This window comes from Balaenoptera musculus, chromosome 2 (genome assembly GCF_009873245.2).
Source record: "Balaenoptera musculus isolate JJ_BM4_2016_0621 chromosome 2, mBalMus1.pri.v3, whole genome shotgun sequence".
Taxonomy (NCBI): domain Eukaryota; kingdom Metazoa; phylum Chordata; class Mammalia; order Artiodactyla; family Balaenopteridae; genus Balaenoptera; species Balaenoptera musculus.
Genome location: NC_045786.1, coordinates 83,502,388 through 83,521,068, shown reverse-complemented (window position 1 = coordinate 83,521,068; position 18,681 = coordinate 83,502,388). Strand labels below are relative to the sequence as shown.

General features: G+C 38.5%; 1 protein-coding gene across 4 annotated transcripts in view; it reads left to right on the top strand.

Moving 5' to 3' along the window:
• Window positions 1-4: 4 nt before the first annotated feature.
• The window catches only part of GALK2 (galactokinase 2), a 141,207-nt gene continuing 122,530 nt past the window's right edge, over window positions 5-18,681 (top strand). For 2 of the 4 annotated variants that reach the window (XM_036842845.1, XM_036842842.1), the window contains exon 1: window positions 10,836-11,021. In XM_036842845.1, the coding sequence (XP_036698740.1) occupies window positions 10,969-11,021 (53 nt within the window). In that variant the 5' untranslated portion in view covers window positions 10,836-10,968. Of the gene's footprint in view, window positions 313-7,930; window positions 8,036-10,835; window positions 11,022-18,681 lie in introns of those variants that run through there. The other 2 variants (XM_036842843.1, XM_036842844.1) reach the window with 2 other exon arrangements.

The window sequence follows — 18,681 nt, the reverse complement described above, 5'->3', positions numbered from 1 at the left end:
AAATGAGTTCGGTGTCCAGAGGATTCGCTCCGACGCCAAAAGCGATTGCACCGTCCCCTCTTCCTGTGAGACGGTCGGTGCCTTAGCAACTAAACCTAGCAACTAGGGAATCCTCGAGTGTTGCGGATCTCGGCTGAGGGGCCTTGGAAACCTTGCGCTCACAACGCGCAGTTTCCAGCCTCCTGGGCAAGGGAACAGTATCCTCCCTTGCCTGGGATTCTGGAACCATTTCATTCTGGTGAAAGTAAGAGGCAGCTTGGGACCAGCAGCCTTTCGCGGAGAAAAGTCTGACATGCCCATCCTATGTGACAGGTAGTTATTTTTGCCATGATTATCGATGTGCATTTAGCCCACACATTTTGGTGGGTGGTCATGTGATGTCTGGAAACCTTTCAGCAGCACGATTTACACGTAATGTTTGTTATATTTGTAGTCGGCAAAACGACTCTGTGGATATCCCAAATTAGTAAAGTATCAATCAATGGAGGCATCTGAAGTCTTATTCAGTTGTTCAGCGAATTATAAACTAACCTTTACTGCCCGTGGGACCGAATTAAGGTAACAGCTAACGACTGTTTTTTTTAAAAATACATTATTGTTGCACAACATCATTAGTAGAATTCGAAATAAAAAAATGAAATGAAGGGGAAAAAACTGCTTTTCAAACAGCATTTTCCATATAAACTTCCAGTTTTGTCCACTTGAGTTCACAAATTTTATATAGCTATATCACAGATATAATTTCGGATTCTTTCTGCACCTAGTTATGTAACAGCATAGGACAATGTATGCAATATATTGTTGACAAATGATTATTTTAATGGCGGCATAATAAGCCCTTGGTTGAATGTACCAATGCACCGTAATTTACTTAAGCATGCTATTATTGTTACACATTTTGAATATTGCAACAGTACCACCATTTTAAACAATTCTGGAGCGAGTATCATTGCCACTTTATTTTTTCTTAGGAAAAAGTCCAGAAAGAGGAATTGCAGACTGGATTTTTTTTTTTTTTTTTCCATTTTGGCAGTTACTCAGTAACTGCTTTTTTTTGTTTGCTTGTTCCTGCGGCATGCGGAATCTTAGTTCCCCGACCAGGGATCAACCCATGCTCCCTGAATTGGGAGCGTCAGGGAAGTCCCTGGATTTTTTAGTAATCATTTGTTTTTGTTTTTGTGTTTTTTAAAATAATTAAAAATTTTTTTATTGGCGTATAGTTGATTTACAAGGTTATGTTTCAGGTGTACAGGAAAGTGAATCAGTTATACATATATCCACTCTTTTTTTTTTTTAGATTCTTTTCCCGTATAGGCCATTACAGAGTATTGAGTAGAGTTCCCTGTGCTATACAACAGGTTATTAGTTATCTATTTTATATATAGTAGTGTGTATACATCAGTCCCAATCTCCCAATTTATCTCTCCCCCTTATCCCCCGGTAACCATAAGTTTGTTTTCTACATCCGTGACTCTACTTCTGTTTTGTAAATAAGTTCATTTGTACCGTTTTTTTTAGAGTCCACATATAAGCGATATCATATGATATTTGTCTTTCTGTGTCTGCTTTCTTCACTCAGTGTGACAGTCTCTAGGTCCATCCATGTTGCTGCAAGTGGCATTATTTTGTTCTTTTTTTATGGCTGGGTGATATTCCATTGTAATATGTACCACATCTTCTTTATCCATTCCTCTGTTGATGAACATTTAGGTTGCTTTAGTATATGTGGCACCCTTTTGCCCATTTTTAAATTGGGTTGTCTTACTACCATTGAGTTGTAAGTGTTCTTTATACTTTTTGTTGTATTTAAATAATATTTGCCATACCCAAGGGCACTAAGATTTTTCTCTTTTGTTTTCTTCTAGAAGTTTTATGTAGTTTTAATCCTTACATTCAGATCTATGATATAGTTCAAGTTTAATTTTTGTATATACTGTGAGGTAAATGTAGAGGTTTATATTTTTCTGCATATGGATAACAAATTGTTCCAGCATTATTTGTCAAAAAAAATGATCCTTTCTCTATTGAATTGTCTTGGCAGTTTTGTGAAAGATAATTTAATTCCCAACAGAATTTGACCCTTTAAAAGTATATTTTTGATAATTTTATGTTATCCTGTATTATGATTATTTTGTATTTATTCTTTATTAAGCTGAAAGCTCCTTGAGGACACAATTATCTTACCTCTGAAAGTCAGCATGCTCAGTGAAAGCATGGTATATTTAAGCATGCTCTAGCGTTCATGACTCCCCGGTGCTGGATTGAGACATATGGTTACCCCAAACAGGCTCAGGATTTGGCAGGCTTTCAGAGCAATTACCTTAAAACATTTTTTTTTTTTTTTTTTTTACTACATTTACTTAGGCTGAACATCGTATGTTAGAAGGGCGGAAAAGGAGGACTCCTTTTGTGTTAGTCAAGATCTGGACAGGAAACTCATGGCATACTGGAGCAGGGGTGGGGACGTTAACTGAAAAGAGTTTCTGAAGAAACTATTTACAGAGATGGGGTAGGGTTGAGGGAACCCACAAGGATGGTGAAACACACAGGGACTAGCAACAGGCTGGAAATCCCATTTCTTGAAGGCTTGAAGGGGCAAAGGGAAGAAATGGTTTTACCAGAGCCCAGCAAGAGTGGGAGCCCTAGAGGATGCACCCTCCAACAGCAGCTGTGGTTATAGGGAAACATAGCTACTGTCACAACTATGGCAAAGTTGTGGTAGGGTGTGTGAACTCGTGTGTGGGGGGGGAGTGATAAATATCTCAACTTCTCTGTTTTACCATCCTCTAATATCCTGCCAGTGACTAACCCCAACCAGAAGCCAGAGGGTAAAGGAGTCCAGGTACAGTCCTTGGAGATCAGCTTTCGGGAGGGTAGAGAAGGGTGAAAAATGGATCCAGAAGTCAAATGGGGGGACTTCTCTGGTGGTCCAGTGGCTAAGACTCCATGCTCCCAGTGCAGGGGACCCAGGCTTGATCCCTGGTCAGGGAACTAGCTCCCACATGCCGTAACTAAGAGTTCACATGCCGCAACTAAAGATCTCGCATGCTGCAACTAAGACCCGGCACAGCCAAATCAATAAATAAATATTAAAAAAAAAAGTCAAATGAGGAGTAAACAGTACAGCATTGTGTCATGCAATCAGCTGTAGCATAAATTACATACTTCACTTAGGGAAGGAACTTTCTCTCCTTCAAAGGCAAATTGCCGACTATGTGCTGTTGTTGGAGCATATCCCTTGATTTTACCAACCAACCTAAGTGGCTTATCAAAATGTTATTTCCACCTACATTTAATACCCACTCTTTCCTGAGAGGAGCTCTGATAAATACAGTTTGCATGATCTCATTACATATCCACCTTATAGATTGATGCCCTTGCCTTGTTAGTTGTCCTTTTAATCTGCTTCAGTCTCTTCAGATTAAATAAAATGATGTATGTAACTACATGGTGTTTACAAAGTACTCAGTACATGTATCATTTTTAACTCAATCAACTACTCATAGTATTCCTTCAGAATGCTCTACACTACAATTACATCTTCCATCTCTAAAATTGTGTAGTGGGAATTATGGCAATTAAAGGATAAAACAAATAAAGGATAAGTAGGCAGGCTAGGAGTTTCCATTTTTTACATTGACTTTGGCCTTGGAAAAATGTCTCTTGTAAAATGCACTTACACAATTTTAGCAAAGTTATTTGCCATTTTTGTATCTCTAATGCCTACTCATTTTTTTTTTTAAATTTTATTTATGGCTGTCTTGGGTCTTCGTTTCTGTGCAAGGGCTTTCTCTAGTTGTGGCAAGCAGGGGCGGGCCTCTCACTATCGCGGCCTCTCTTGTTGCGGAGCACAGGCTCCAGACGCACAGGCTCAGTAATTGTGGCTCACGGGCCTAGCTGCTCTGCGGCATGTGGGATCTTCCCAGACCAGGGCTCGAACTTGTGTCCCCTGCATTAGCAGGCAGATTCTCAACCACTGCGCCACCAGGAAAGCCCCCTACTTATTTTTATTCCCACCCAAAATGGTGACCATACCTCCCTAGTTTTGTGAAATGAACACACTTTTTTTTTTTTTTTGGGCTGCACCATATGAGGGATCTTACTTCCCCAACCAGGGCTGGAACCTGTACCCTCTGCAGTGGAAGCATGGAGTGTTTTTTTTTTTTTTTAATTAATTAATTAATTAATTTTTGGCTGCGTTGAGTCTTCGTTGCTGCACATGGCTTTCTCTAGTTGTGGCGAGCGGGGGCTACCCTACGTTGCGGTGCACGGACTTATTGTGGTGGCTTCTCTTGTTGCAGAGCACGGGCTCTAGGCACGCGGGCTTCAGTAGTTGTGGCATGCGGGTTCAGTAGTTGTGGCTTGCGGCTTTAGAGCACAGGCTCAGTAGTTGTGGCACGCCAGCTTAGTTGCTCTGCAGCATGTGGGATCTTCCTGGACCAGGGCTGGAACCCATGTCCCCTGAATTGGCAGGCGGATTCTTTTTTTTTTTTTTTAACATCTTTATTGGAGTATAATTGCTTTACAATGGTGTGTTAGTTTCTGCTTTATAACAAAGTGAATCAGCTATACATATACATATATCCCCCTATCTCCCCCCTCTTGCGTCTCCCTCCCACCCTCCCTATCCCACCCCTCTGGGTGGTCACAAAGCACCAAGCTGATCTCCCTGTGCTATGTGGCAGGTGGATTCTTAACCACTGTGCCACCAGGGAAGTCCAGGAAGCGAGGAGTCTTAACCACTGGACCGCCAGGGAAGTCCCTGAGCGCCCTTTTCAGCAAGACGTGTGGTGCGGAGGCCAAGTAGGGAGCTGACACAATTATAATGTAATTCCAAAATTGTTTTTGTTTCTTTTCTTTACTGAAATCAGTAAGTTCTTTCAGTATGTTTTGCATTAATCCTCCTGTGATTCCCCTGTGAGCTAAAGCAACACAGTCTTCAATTGACAATTGACGTAAGTCATCTACATGCTTAGATGTTATAGGTTGTTTTGACTATCTCAGATTCCAGAGATTTCCTGTTTATCGTTTTTGACTTCTTTTAAACCAGAGCTTTCCCCTATTTCCTTCAGCTTTTTCCTACTTCTCAGAATCTGTACCTATCTTTTCTCTACCCCAATCTTTCATCCCTACTCTCATTCCTACCCTCAACTGGGGACTTAGTTTGAGACCTCAGTGTTCTGGATTCCGTATGAGTTATTAACACTATTACTGCTGCGTTATGGCTTAGATTTAGCTTTATGGATTGATCGGAGAATCAAAATTAAAAAAAAAAAAGCTGTTTCTCATTATAATGCAACATGCTTGGGACTTCCCTGGCGGTCCAGTGGTTAAGACTCCGAGCTTCCACTGCAGGGGGTACAGGTTCGATCCCTGGTTGGGGAACTAAGATCCCCCATACCACATGGCACGGCCAAAAAATAAAAAAAATTAAAAAAAAAAAGAATGCAACAGGCTTAGATGTTATAGGTTGTTTTGACTAGCTCAGTGTTTTCCTAGAAAAATAAATCCTTGAATTATGCCAGTCGCCTGAGATCCCTTCCAAACATATTCTTAAAAAAGAAAAAAAATCACTTAAGATAATTATCATAACTTATTGAGTTGGGCAACACTGAATGGTTATGACGAGATAATCTATAGAAAATATTGTCAAGTTTGAACAGCCTTGGTACTATATTTAGTTTCTGGGTCAAGACAGTGAAAAGCAAAAACAACATATAGTTTTTCTTGACCACACTCTGCGTTTTTGTTTGTTTTTTGTTTTTTAGTTCCCCAACCAGGGATTGAAAGTGGGCCATGGCAGTGAAAGCACCAGGTCCTAACCACTGGACCACCAGGAAATTCCCATACGTATAGTTTTAAACTGGGGCAATTTATCTTCAATTTGGCCCGTCTAATGTATACTTTAAGCTTGAAATGCAAACTTCTAATTTCAAAATCAAGTTAATCTAAATTTTTGCTCATCAGATTTCATTTTCTTGTTGGAATATGTATTATATGCAGAGTTTGTATCAATTTTTATAGTAAATTCTTTTATTAAATTTTGATTTGTCATAATAACAGGACCTTTTTGTTTATGTTTATTGTTGTATCCTGAGTGCCTGGAATAGTGCTTAGAACATAGTAGCACCTGATAAACATTTGTTAAGTGAATGAATGCTGATAGAACAATGGATGAAACATGGAATGTAAAGTCTAATGGTGGAGACATAATAGATACAAACATCAATAAATAATTAATGTAATTTCAGATAGCCATAATGACAACAAACCAGATTTAGGGAACAGAGAACGACTGGAGGGAAGGTTGGGATGGTTTTTAAAATCTTCATAACAACTCCATGAAGTAGGTATTTTTATCTCCCCTTTATGGAGGAAAAATTTCAGACTTGCCCAGGGTCACAAAGTTAGTAAGTGGTTGAACCACTTTAATCCAAGTTCATTAATGTATTCCTTCATTAAACATTCCTTGAGTGCCTGTTAGACACTGACTGAACCAGAGTGTATAAAACCAGAATAAAACAGTTCCTGCCTTCAAGGAGCTTATAGTCTAGATCTGTGCTGTCTAATACAGCATCCACTTCTTTCTAGTTGGAATTGAGATGTGCTGTAAGTGTAAAATATACACTGGATTTCAGAGAATTCCTATGAAAAAGTAAAATATCAATAACTTTTTATATTGATTATATTTTGAAATAACATTTGGACATATTGGGTAGAATATATTATTAAAATTCATTTAGCTTTACTCTTTTTAAAATGGCTTATAGAAATTTAAAATGCCATATTTGTATTGTAGATTCTGATTGAGTAGGCCTGGGCCCCAGATTCTGCATTTCTAATAAGCTCCAGGTGATGCTGATGCTGAGGACCACACTTAGAGTAGCAAGGCTCTAGACCAGATAAGGAAACACACAAGTAATAACAGTCCTGGTAGGATAATTGCTATGACTGGGCAATAAAGGTGCCTAGAGGCATTGTTGTTGTTTTTCTCTCTGCAAAACAGCCTATATTCTGTTAAACCATTTTTGCACACTTTCTGTTCCTTTTATATTGCTTTATAAAAGATCAGCATGCTATATTTAACTACATAAATATATATTTCTCTGAATCATGAGTGTATCTTTTGCCTTTATTTAAATGATTATATGCTAGAGAGATGTATCTATTGTATATACAGATGAATAAGGAACATACAGCATCATTATAAATAAGACATTAAATAAGTATAATATATTATTTACCGTAATGAGAAAATACCCAAAATAGGTTACTGAAGTAGATTCTCCCAATTGTGAACAATAGTTTTTGATTATATATAAATCAAGATAGAAAGTATTTTCCAGAAGTTGTACAGACTAAACCACAGAAATAACATTTTTTTCAGATAAATGATCTGTGATCTTAGAGACTTAGTTTTTTTAAAAAATAAATTTATTTATTTTATTTTATTATTTAGTTTTGGCCGCATTGGGTCTTCGTTGCTGCGTGTGGGCTTTCTCTAGTTGCAGTGAGCGGGGACTACTCTTCATTGAGGCGCGCAGGCTTCTCATTGCGGTGGCTTCTCTTGTTGCGGAGCACAGGCTCTAGGCGCACAGGCTTCAGTAGTTGTGGCACATGAGCTCAGTAGTTGTGGCTCAAGGACTCTAGAGTGCAAGCTCAGTAGTTGTGGCGCACGGGCTTAGTTGCTCCGCGGCATGTGGGATCTTCCTGGACCAGGGCTCAAACCCGTGTCCCCTGCATTGGCAGGCAGATTATTAACCACTGTGCCACCAGGGAAGCCCGAGACTGTTTTGAAGGTAGAGGAAGGGACAGGGAATAGGAAAAAATTCCTGGAGGAAGTGATTTTTAAGCTGAGATGTAAACATATGTAGGAGTTAGCTAGGTCTGTGGACCTCTAACACTCACACTTTTACTTTTTTTTTTTAAGGCCGCGCCTTGTGGCATGTGGGATCTTAGTTCCCCAACCAGGGATCAGGGATGGAAACCGAGCCCCCTGCCTTGGGAGCATGGTGTCTTAACCACTGACTGCCAGGTAAGTCTCCTACTTTTACTTTGTATCAAGTTTTTGTTTTGTTTCATTTTGGTGTTTGTTTTATTTTGTTTGCTACAATATTTTATCTGAACAGAAACTAATGTCAGTTGAGGAGAAACAATATCAAGTTTGTTAATTAGGTTTCTGTTTAAGAATCTATCAGCCAAATAAATAAATAAATATTAAAAAAAGGGAATCTATCATGAAATACTATGTTAGTTTATAATTTAGACTCTAAACCTTATTGTAAGTGTGCCCATATGCAAAAAATAAAGAACTGAGAGGTTCAAGATTTGTGAAAATAAAAATTCTGTAAAATTTAGACATTAAACATTTTCACTATTAGATATATCTAATAAAAACCAAAGTAGTATTTTAAAATGGGCAAAAGAACAATACTTTTTCACTTCATAAGGGTTGTTGGGAAGATTTAAAGAGATAATAATATATGTGAAGTGCTTACTTACATATAAGGAAGCCTGGCATAAGGAAGATAGTATAAGAAATTAATGTTAATTTTAGCTTTTGGTTTCTATTTGGGATTCTCTAGTAGTTTGAGAATAGGTTATTTTAAGAGCAGTGTTTGATTAAAATTACAATGTATACATTTTAATTTGTGGACAAAAATTACTAATTGTTTCAATAATTTTTTTTAAGCATACTTCACTGGGGTCTCATCAGAGGTCACACATTCAGAGTAGGCTGGGCTAGGAGTCTAGGACCTGGGTTTTGATTCCAGCCCTTACTCTCTCACTTTGAGTCCATCATTTCAAAAGAGAGAGTTTTACTAGTTGCTCTATAAGGTGGTTTCTAGTCTGTATCAGTTTTGCTGAGACTGCAATAGAAATGGATACAAGATCCAAATTAATGATTTGCTGTCAGGTTCCATTTAGCAAAGTTAATATTTGGCCATCAAATACACATTTAATAGAAAATATTCTTTTATGAATCAGAGTGTTCATAGTCACTGTTTTCTTTCTTTCTTTTTAAATTAATTAATTAATTAGTTAGTTAGTTAGTTAATTAATTAATTAATTTATTTTCACTGTGCAGCACAGCTTGCAGGATCTTAGTTCCCCAACCAGGGATTGAACCCCAAACCTAGGCCCCCGGCAGTGAAAGCGCCGGAAAGGAATTCCCTGGCGGTCCCGTGGTTAGGACTCGGTGCTTTCACTGATGGGCCTGGGTTCAATTCCTGGTCAGGGAACTAAGATCCTGCAAGCCTCGGGAACAAACAAACCGTGTGAAATGAGCTTGTTTGGGACGATTTAAAAAAAAAAACAAAACAGTACTTTCAGAGCTTCAAAATTTACTTATTTTTCCATGACCATAAAAGGTATGTTAGAAATACATCTGAATAAAAAATGATCTTTCCTTTTCCATATTTACTGATGTTCCTAAAAGTTTTACATATTTTCTCACTTAAGTTCTCTCCACATTCAAACCTATTTACAGAAGTGACAATGATGTCTCCTCTTACTCAAGAATAAACCACAATAAGCATCCTACTGGGATTTATTGGGGTTCAAAAAGAGGAGATATAATCGCTTCATTTGAAAGTGATAAGGAGGGACTGAAATAATAGTGAGAAAGTAGCCCTGAGACCAGAGTAACGTTGCTTCCATGTTGTTTCATTTACAGTAATAACTCAGGGCTGTGCCAAGGGGCTGCAACCCTTTTAGCTTACCTTTGCTACTGTCAATTGACACTTTAGCCTTCATTTCCCCTTTCCCCTTCCCCAGCATACACATATAGAAGTTCTGCAGTGGCAACTTGTTGAATGTTTCTGGGGTATGCCTGTACCCTTAGTGTCTTGGGCATGTTGGCCTAAACTTCCTCAACTAGGAAACCTTGGGATAGGTGTATTGGTAGCTGGCGTCACTTAGGTTTAATCTCAGCATTCTGAGGTACAAAGTACACTAGAGAGTTAATAGACCTGAAATTTAATTCAAGTTTTGCTACCAATTAACAGTGCGACCTTAAGTGAGTCATTTTACCTTTCAGTCATTCATTCAGTTCATCTTACCTATTGATTAAAAACCAGTGTGCCAAGTACTGTTCTAGGTGCTGGGGATACACAGTTCCTACTCTCAAATTGCTTACCTTCTAGTGGTAGTGATGGTGGAAGTGGTGAGACAGACAATAAATACATAAAATATTATATGCAGAACTTGTGAGAACAATGAAGGAAAGACAACAGTAATATGGTAGAGTGATGAGGTGGGTGGAGGTGGTGTGCTTCTTGAGATAGGGTATCTGGGATTTCTGTAGGCAACTGAAAAATCAAGGTGTTGAACTGGATGCTAAGAGTATCTTGCAGTTTGAAAGACATGTATTTTCTTCTTTTCACTATTACATATGTTCTAGGAAGGCCCACCAATTCCTCTATTATGGAAATAAATGCAAATGTGTTTAAATCAAGCACCGCATCAATTTTATATTGCCTGGTTTTTGAAATAATCCATTTAAGAAGCAATAACTAAATATTTTAACTGTTATTGGGGGGAGTTGCTGCCGGTCATTAAAGAAAAAAAAAGACCCCTAACTTAATTAAAAAAAAAAAAAAGAAAAAAAGGCAAACTGAGATGCCAGGCTGTAATTCTGTGCTCAGACGTGCCCAGGGCACAGGGCGCAGAAAACCTCGGCTTTGCTCGGATCAGGGGCTCCTGCGCGCCCCGGATCCCCGGGGGCTCAGAGCAGCACGGTGGCCGTACCTGACAGAGGCTGGGAGGGCTCCGAGCCTGAACCCAGGGAGGAGGAGCCACGGGCGGGGCCGACTGGAAGCAGCCACCTCAGCGAAGAGGCAGGATTTCCGCGGAGTAAGTGCCGGTGTCGCCCGGAAGAAAAGGCTCCTGCTGCAGATGTCTCGTGACTACCTCGGAAGCCTTGCATCGCCGGTTGAAACTGCAGAAATAAAGAAAGATTAGCGAAATATGGCTACGGAGGGCCCTGCCGTGCGTCGAGTCCAGGTGGCAGAACATCCCAGGTGGGGGAGAGGAGATGCCGCGCTTTGGGATCGCTTGGGTTGGATAGATGTAGATGGTGTCAGGCCTTTTGGGCCCTTCACTGAGGCGCAGCTTTTGCCCACGGGAGCAGACAGAATTTTTGGGATATTATAAGGCCACTTGGCTGGACTTGCAAGAAGATCGCGCCGCAAACACTGTTCAACCTTGTGTGTCTTGCTTCATCCATGCAGATCCTTCTTTTACCTTTTTCTTGCAGAAGGGTGGGACACTCTTTCTGCTGGGCTTTAGCAGAAAAACCCAAATTAACTTTGAATCTCTTCTTTGTTTTGCCTGCTAACCGATAGTGCTTTTTAAAGTCCCCTTTCTAAAATATTCATTGAAAACAATCAAATACGCCAAAACAAAAACAAACAAAAAACGACCCCCAAACGAAAAAACCCCTTTGGTCTCTGCATCCTTTTAAACAAATCATGGAATCTATGCCTTGTCACTTAGGGAATTAATCTGCTGCCAGTACCTAGCTACGGAATAACTAACAGCTTAAGTGATACCAAGTGGAGGATATTTTCATTTGAGGGCATCTTGCAAATACTTCGTGGAAGTACTTCTTTCTGACATAGGACAGAAATCTCATAGAATGAAGCCTCCACCTGCTGTGTATTAGCCCTATAGCTTTTCTAAGGTTGGCTTTGCTCCCCCTTTGCTGTTTCTAAGTTTTTTTCCCTGTTAACTTTTTTCTCTAAAATTGTCCTAAAGTTCTTCCTACTTCCTGGTTTATAACTGTCATGTGACAGTCGACAATATTACAGCTTACTGAAACTTGCGAATGCTTTTTCATCCTTGAGCCAGCAAACAATGGGTCTTTAGTTACCAGAAAGAAATGTAATTTTTGATTATGGAGACCAGCACGGCCTTAGACTACTCATGAATGTCATATATTCTTCTGTTTCCATTTTATGCCATTTTAGTCATAATGCTCAATATTTCTATAGTTACCCTGTGAGAAGGGGGATGATGGCAACATGTACTAAAAGTGAAGAATTGTTTACTTAATTTCCTTAGAGTTGTTTCTTTCCTTTAAGGACCTTTACAGTATTTATTCCTGCAACAAATATTTATTGTTAATATTTAGTGTCCTGTGCTAGCTACAGAAGAGCTCATATAATAGTCAGGTAAGTGTGCACTTTGCCATTTTCTTTTTTTTCACTTAATACAGTTATTAACTTCAAGCAATGTTTCAGCCACTTATTCATTTTATCAGGGGTGAGTTCAGTTAAATCTAGATAGTATATCTATAAACCCACCTTACTTGTCAGATGCTGCAATATGCTGAAAGGGAAAAAAAATGCATGAGGGCTCCAAGATCAGACTGTCTTTTTTGGAACTCCTGCTTTTTCTGCAGGATGCTGTCGACTGAAAAAAATACACAACGTGAGAGTTGTGAGTTAAGTTTTATTTGGGGGACTTCCCTGGTGGCTCAATGGTTAAGAATCTGCCTGCCAATGCAGGGGACACAGGTTCAATCCCTGGTCCAGGAAGATCCCACATGCTGCGGAGCAACTAAGCCCGTGTGCCACGACTACTGAGCCTGAGCTCTAGAGTCTGTGAGCCACAACTACTGAGCCGACGCGCTGCAACTACTGAAGCCCATGTGCTCTAGGGCCCACATGCTGCAACTACTGAGCCCACATGCTGCAACTACTGAAGCCTGCACACCTAGAGCTTGTGCTCCACAACAAGAGAAGCCACCGCAATGAGAAGCCCGCACACCACAACAAAGAGTAACCCCCACTCGCCGCAACTAGAGAAAGCCCACGTGCAGCAACAAAGACCCAATGCAGCCAAGCAAACAAATAATAACTAAATAAATAATTTAAAAAGACATAATATTAAAAAAAGTTTTATTTGGGGCAAAATGAGGACTATAGCCTGGGAAGCAGCATTTCAGATAGCTCTGAGGAACTGCTCTGAAGAGGTAGGGGGGAAGGTCTGTATATATGTGATTTTGGTGAAGGGGGATACATGCAGTCAAGCACACATTTTTGCAGAAGGTTGCTGATAGTCACAAGGAGCAGATGTCACCATGAAGGATTTTAGTGCTTTTCTAGATATGAGGAGATGCAAGAATTGGGCTCTTAAAATCTTCTCCTGATAATATCTAACTATCTGAAGGCCTGTTCTGCTGGGTTTTCCGAGAGCACAGAGTGCCTCATTCCTGATCTCCACCCTGAACTCCTTTCAGGATGTGTTGAAGGTCAGCAGTCACAGCAGCTTGTGATTTAATCCTTGTAGAGGTAGATGGCAAGTGCCAATTTTTAGTTGGCAATGCTTCTTCAGCTTCACAGGACACATGACCCTCTGAGTAAAGGGACTAGTCAACCACGTTATATATTTTATTTAGTAAACTGAATTTCTTTTTCATTCATTTTAAAAAATCAAATAGAAATAGAAACTCTAATTTTTTTCTGCATCCCAATCTTGCTTGCACCCTGTACTGTAAGACTACTTCAGATTCCACTGTTCTTTCTTTGCATTCTTAGCATTCTTTGCATTCTTAACATTTCTTTGCATTTAGAACCACTGTTCTAAATTTCTTTGCATTCTCTTCCTTCTCTTTGGGATTAAGTTTTTTTTGTTTTTTTTTTGTTTTTTTTTTTTTTAAAGGAATTCCTTTATTTTTATTATTTATTTATTTATTTATTTATTTATTTATTTTTGGCTGTGTTGGGTCTTCGTTTCTGCGCAAGGGCTTTCTCTAGTTGTGGCGAGCGGGGGCCACTCTTCATCGCGGTGCGCGGGCCTCTCACTATCACGGCCTCTCCCATTGCGGAGCACAGGCTCCAGACGCGCAGGCTCAGTAGCTGTGGCTCACGGGCCTAGTTGCTCCGTGGCATGTGGGATCTTCCCAGACCAGGGCTCGAACCCGTGTCCCCTGCATTGGCAGGCAGACTCCCAACCACTGCGCCACCAGGGAAGCCCGGGATTAAGTTTTAAACTGTTGGATTATTATTATTTTTTCGGTAACAGCTTTATTAATATATAATTCACATACCATACAGTTTACTTGTTTAGATTTTACAATTAAATGTTTTTTGGTATATTCACAGGTTTGTGCAACCATCACCATAATCAAAGTTAGAACATTTTCACACCCCCCGCCACCCCGCACCAAAGAACCCAACATCCCTTAAGCTATCACCTCCCCAATCCCCCGAAAGCCCTAAGCAACTGCTAATGTACTTTTGGTCTCTGTAGATTTGCTTATTCTGGACATTTCAAATAAATGGAATCATATAATGTATTTTTTTTGTGACTGTCTTCTTTCACTTCATATAATGTTTTCAAGGTTCATCCATGTTGTAACATGTTATCAGTATTCATTCCTTTTTATGATTGAATAATATTCCACTGTATTGATATACTACATTTTGTTTATCCATTCATCAATTGATGGGCATTTGGGTCGTTTCCACCTTTTGGCTTTATGACTAATGGTGCTGTATAAACACATTCTTAATACGAAAGATTTGGATTATTTAAAAGTATATTCAGTAAAGCCTGAGAATCGCACAGTTCTTTTTCTCATAATCTGATTCTTATCCTGTGCTGCCAATTCTCACTTCCCTTCTTAGAAGTTTGGTTTGTTTTGTATCCTTGTAATATCATTGTATTCTTTTGGTGTCATTGTATCTTTTTTTTTTTTTAATTTTTCATAAAAAGTATACTGTTTCAATAGAGCTGTTTTTCAAATAAGAAAATTAAGATATCATAATTCTAAAGAAGACGCGTTCTACCGATGAATTTGTGACCGAGCTCATACCAAGAGCCAAGCTTTTTTCTTTTTTTTAACATCTTTATTGGAGTATAATTGCTTCACAATGGTGTGTTAGTTTCTGCTTTATGTCATTGTATCTTTATAATATCATTGTTAACATTTTTTTGTGTGTGGGTTCTTAGTTCCCTGACCAGGGATGGAACCTGTGCCCCCTGCATTGGGAGCGCAGAGTCTTAATCACTGGACCACTAGGGAAGTCCCATTGTTAACATTTTTTTAATAAAAGTTGTATTATATTCATATAAGTGGAATCATATTTGGTTTTCTGTAATTTACTTTTTTTCACTTAATAATATTTCTTAGAGATTCTGGTATATCACTCCATACAGATATATTTCACTTTTTAAGGGCTGAGAGTATTTAATAGTATGAATATCATTATTTAACCACTCAATTATTAGAGTGTACATTTAAGTTGCCAATTTTTCACTCACAAACAATGCTGCAGTAAAACTCTTTATACATTTATCCTTGAACATTTTTTATGTTTCTTTAAGCTTGTTCATGAAAATGGAATCTATGTCAAAGGTAATGCACATTTAAAATTTTGATAGTTTCAAAAAATAAAAATAAAATTTTAATAGTTGCTGCCAAATGGCCCTGAAAAAAAAAAAGATGTTATTAGATTGTTTATATCTTGTTAGTTTTTAGGAACTCTTTATGTATGTATTTTTTGTATGAGTGTATATATTTTTGGATAAACTCATTTGTTGTTTTATGTATATTATATATATTATTCCCAGTTTAGCAATTTTCCTTTGACTTTATGATGTTTTTTATTGTATAGACAGTTTATATTTTATGTAGTATGTTACAGTGTTGAATGATAGCACCCTTGTCTTGATTCTGATATTAATGGGAAAACTTCTAATATTTTTGTCATCAAATATGGTGTTTGCTATTTCTGGCAAGTATCCTTTATTAAATTAAGGACATTTTCTTCTAGCATGTTCAGAGCTTTTTTTTAATTTAAAATTTTATTAAAAAATCAGGAATGGCTATTTAATATATATACACACATATATATGCATATTTTGAGAGGATCATGGAGTTATAGAGTTTTCCCTTTTATTCTGATAGAATAGTGCATTTAATCAGCATATTTCCTGGTACTCTCTTTATGTTCCTGGAATGCTCTGGTCACATATATTATAAAGTAATGTATGTTGGATTAAATTTACCAATATTTTATTTAGAGTTTTTGTACCTATTTTTACAAGTGAGAGTAGCCTATAGTTTGCTTTGGGGGGCCATTTTTTAAAAAAATTTATTTATTTTTATTTATTTACTTATTTTTGGCTGCGTTGGGTCTTCACTGCTGCACGTGGGCTTTCTCTAGTTGCAGTGAATGCGGGCTACTCTTTGTTGCGGTATGCGGGCTTCTTATTGCGGTGCCTTCTCGTTGCAGAGCACGGGCTCCAGCGTGCGGGCTTCAGTAGTTGCGGCATGTGGGCTCAGTAGTTGTGGCTCAGGGGCTCTAGAATGCAGGCTCAGTAGTTGTGGCACATGGGCTTAGTTGCTACACGGCATGTGGGATCTTCCAGACCAGGGCTCGAACCTGTGTCCCCTGCACTGGCAGGTGGATTCTTAACCACTGTGCCACCAGGGAAGCCCTTGGGAGCTATTCTTGTTATGTGTTAGCATCTGGCTTATACTATTCCCAAAATGAGATGGGAAGGCTTTCCACAGCTTCTATTGTTAGAACCATTTATGAAAAAAAAAAAAAATCATTGTTTTTAAGGTCTTACAGAACTAACTCATAATATTTTCTGGGCCTTGTTAAGGGGATTATTTCCAACGACGTTTTATGCTTCTTTTTTCTGTTTTTCTGTCCTGTCAAAATCGATGGGGGAGGGGGAATTTTAATCCCTCAATTTGGGCAGTGGGAGCTTACTTATGTGGGCTCCTGTGTCCTTCGGACATGTTGCTGTCATTGTCTGAGCACTTCTTTGCTCTCTGGCACAGCAATATGTTCCAGGATTGTATTATACCCTCTCTGCTCCAGCTCTGGCATTATTTCTGCAAAGAGTTCTGATTTCTTTTGAAACCAAGATCTGAGCACTAGGGATGCTCATTGCTACTGGGATGTTAATGCTTCTAGGCCATCTCAACGTTTCACTTTGCATATTTCTTGTAACAAAATATTTCTGGAAATCACTTGAGAAAAATGTCTAGAAACTATATTCTTTTTTAATAGTTTCATATTACTTCATTTCATAGTCCATACCTTATTCAAACATTCTCCTATGTAAGAGTGTTCAGGTTGTTTCTAGTGTTTTGCAATTGCGAACAATTCTGCAATGAATAATCTCATGAATATGTATTTTCATATTGCTGGAGAATACCTTCAGAGTAAATTCTTAGACATAGGATTGTTGGGTAAAAATTAGTGCCAATGGGGGCTTCCCAAGTGGTGCAGTGGTTCATAATCCACCTGCCAGTGCGGGGGACATGGGTTCGAGCCCTGGTCTGGGAAGATCCCACATGCCGCGGAGCAACTAAGCCCATGCACCACAACTACCGAGCCTGTGAGCCACAACTACTGAGCCCACGCACCACAATTAGTGAGGCCTGTGAGCCTAAAGCCTGTGCTCCGCAATGAGACAAGCCACTACAATGAGAAGCCCACACACAGCAAAGAAGAGTAGCCCCTGCTCACCACAACTGGAGAAAGCCCGTGCGCAGCAACGAAGACCCAACACAGCCAAAAATAAATAAATAAAATAAATTTATTAAAAAAAAAATTAGTGCCAATGTATTTTTGTTAGATATTGCCCAATTCCCCTCCAAATGTGTTGTACTGATTTGCATTCCCAACCCAATGTAGAAAAGTGCCTGTTTCCACAGAACCTCACCAACAGAATGTGTTGTTACTTTTTAATTTTCACCATTCTTATAGTATCTTGGTGTAGTTTTAATTTGCATTTCTCTAATTTCATGTGTTTAAGGTCCATTTATGAACTACTCTTAGTATGGATTTTCTGTTCATATCTTTTGCACATTTTTCTATCCGGTTTTTGGTCATCTTTCACTCAGTTTTTGAGTTTTTTAAGTTGAAGTATAGTTGATTTACAATATTATATGAGTTTCAGATGTACAACATAGTGATTCAATATTTTTATAGATTATATTCCATTTAAAGTTACTACAAAATAATGGCTATATTTCCCTGTGCTGTACAATATATCCTTGTTGCTTATCTATTTTATACTTAGTAGTCTGTATCTCTTAATCCCATAGCTCTATCTTGCCCTCCCCTTTCCCCACTGGTAACCAATCATTTGTTCTCTATATCTGTGAGTCTCTTTCTGTTTTGTTATATATATTCATTTGTTTTACTTTTTAGATTCCACATGTAAGTGAAAGTATTTGTCTTTCTCTGACTTATTTCACTGAGCATAATATTCTCTAGGTCTATCCACATTGTTGCAAATGGCAGATTTCCATTCTTTTTCTGGCTGAGTAGTCCGTTGTGTGTGTATGTATGTTTGTGTGTATGTATATATATACATATATATATAGGTATATGTATATATCACCTCATCGTTATCCATCATATTCATCAGTTGATGGACCCTTAGGTTGCTCCCATATCTTGGCTATTGTAAATAATGCTGCTATGAAAGTAGGTTATCTTTTCATTTTATTGATGGTTTCTTTTGCTGTGCCAAAGCATTGAAGTTTAATTAGGTTCCGTTTGTTTATTTTTGCTTTTATTTCCTTTGCCTTAGGAGACAGATTCAAAACAATATTGCTACAATTTATGTCAAAGAATGTTCTGTCTGTGTTCTGTTCTAGGAGTGTTATGGTTTCAGAGGTTTTTTTTTAATTTAAAGAATATATCT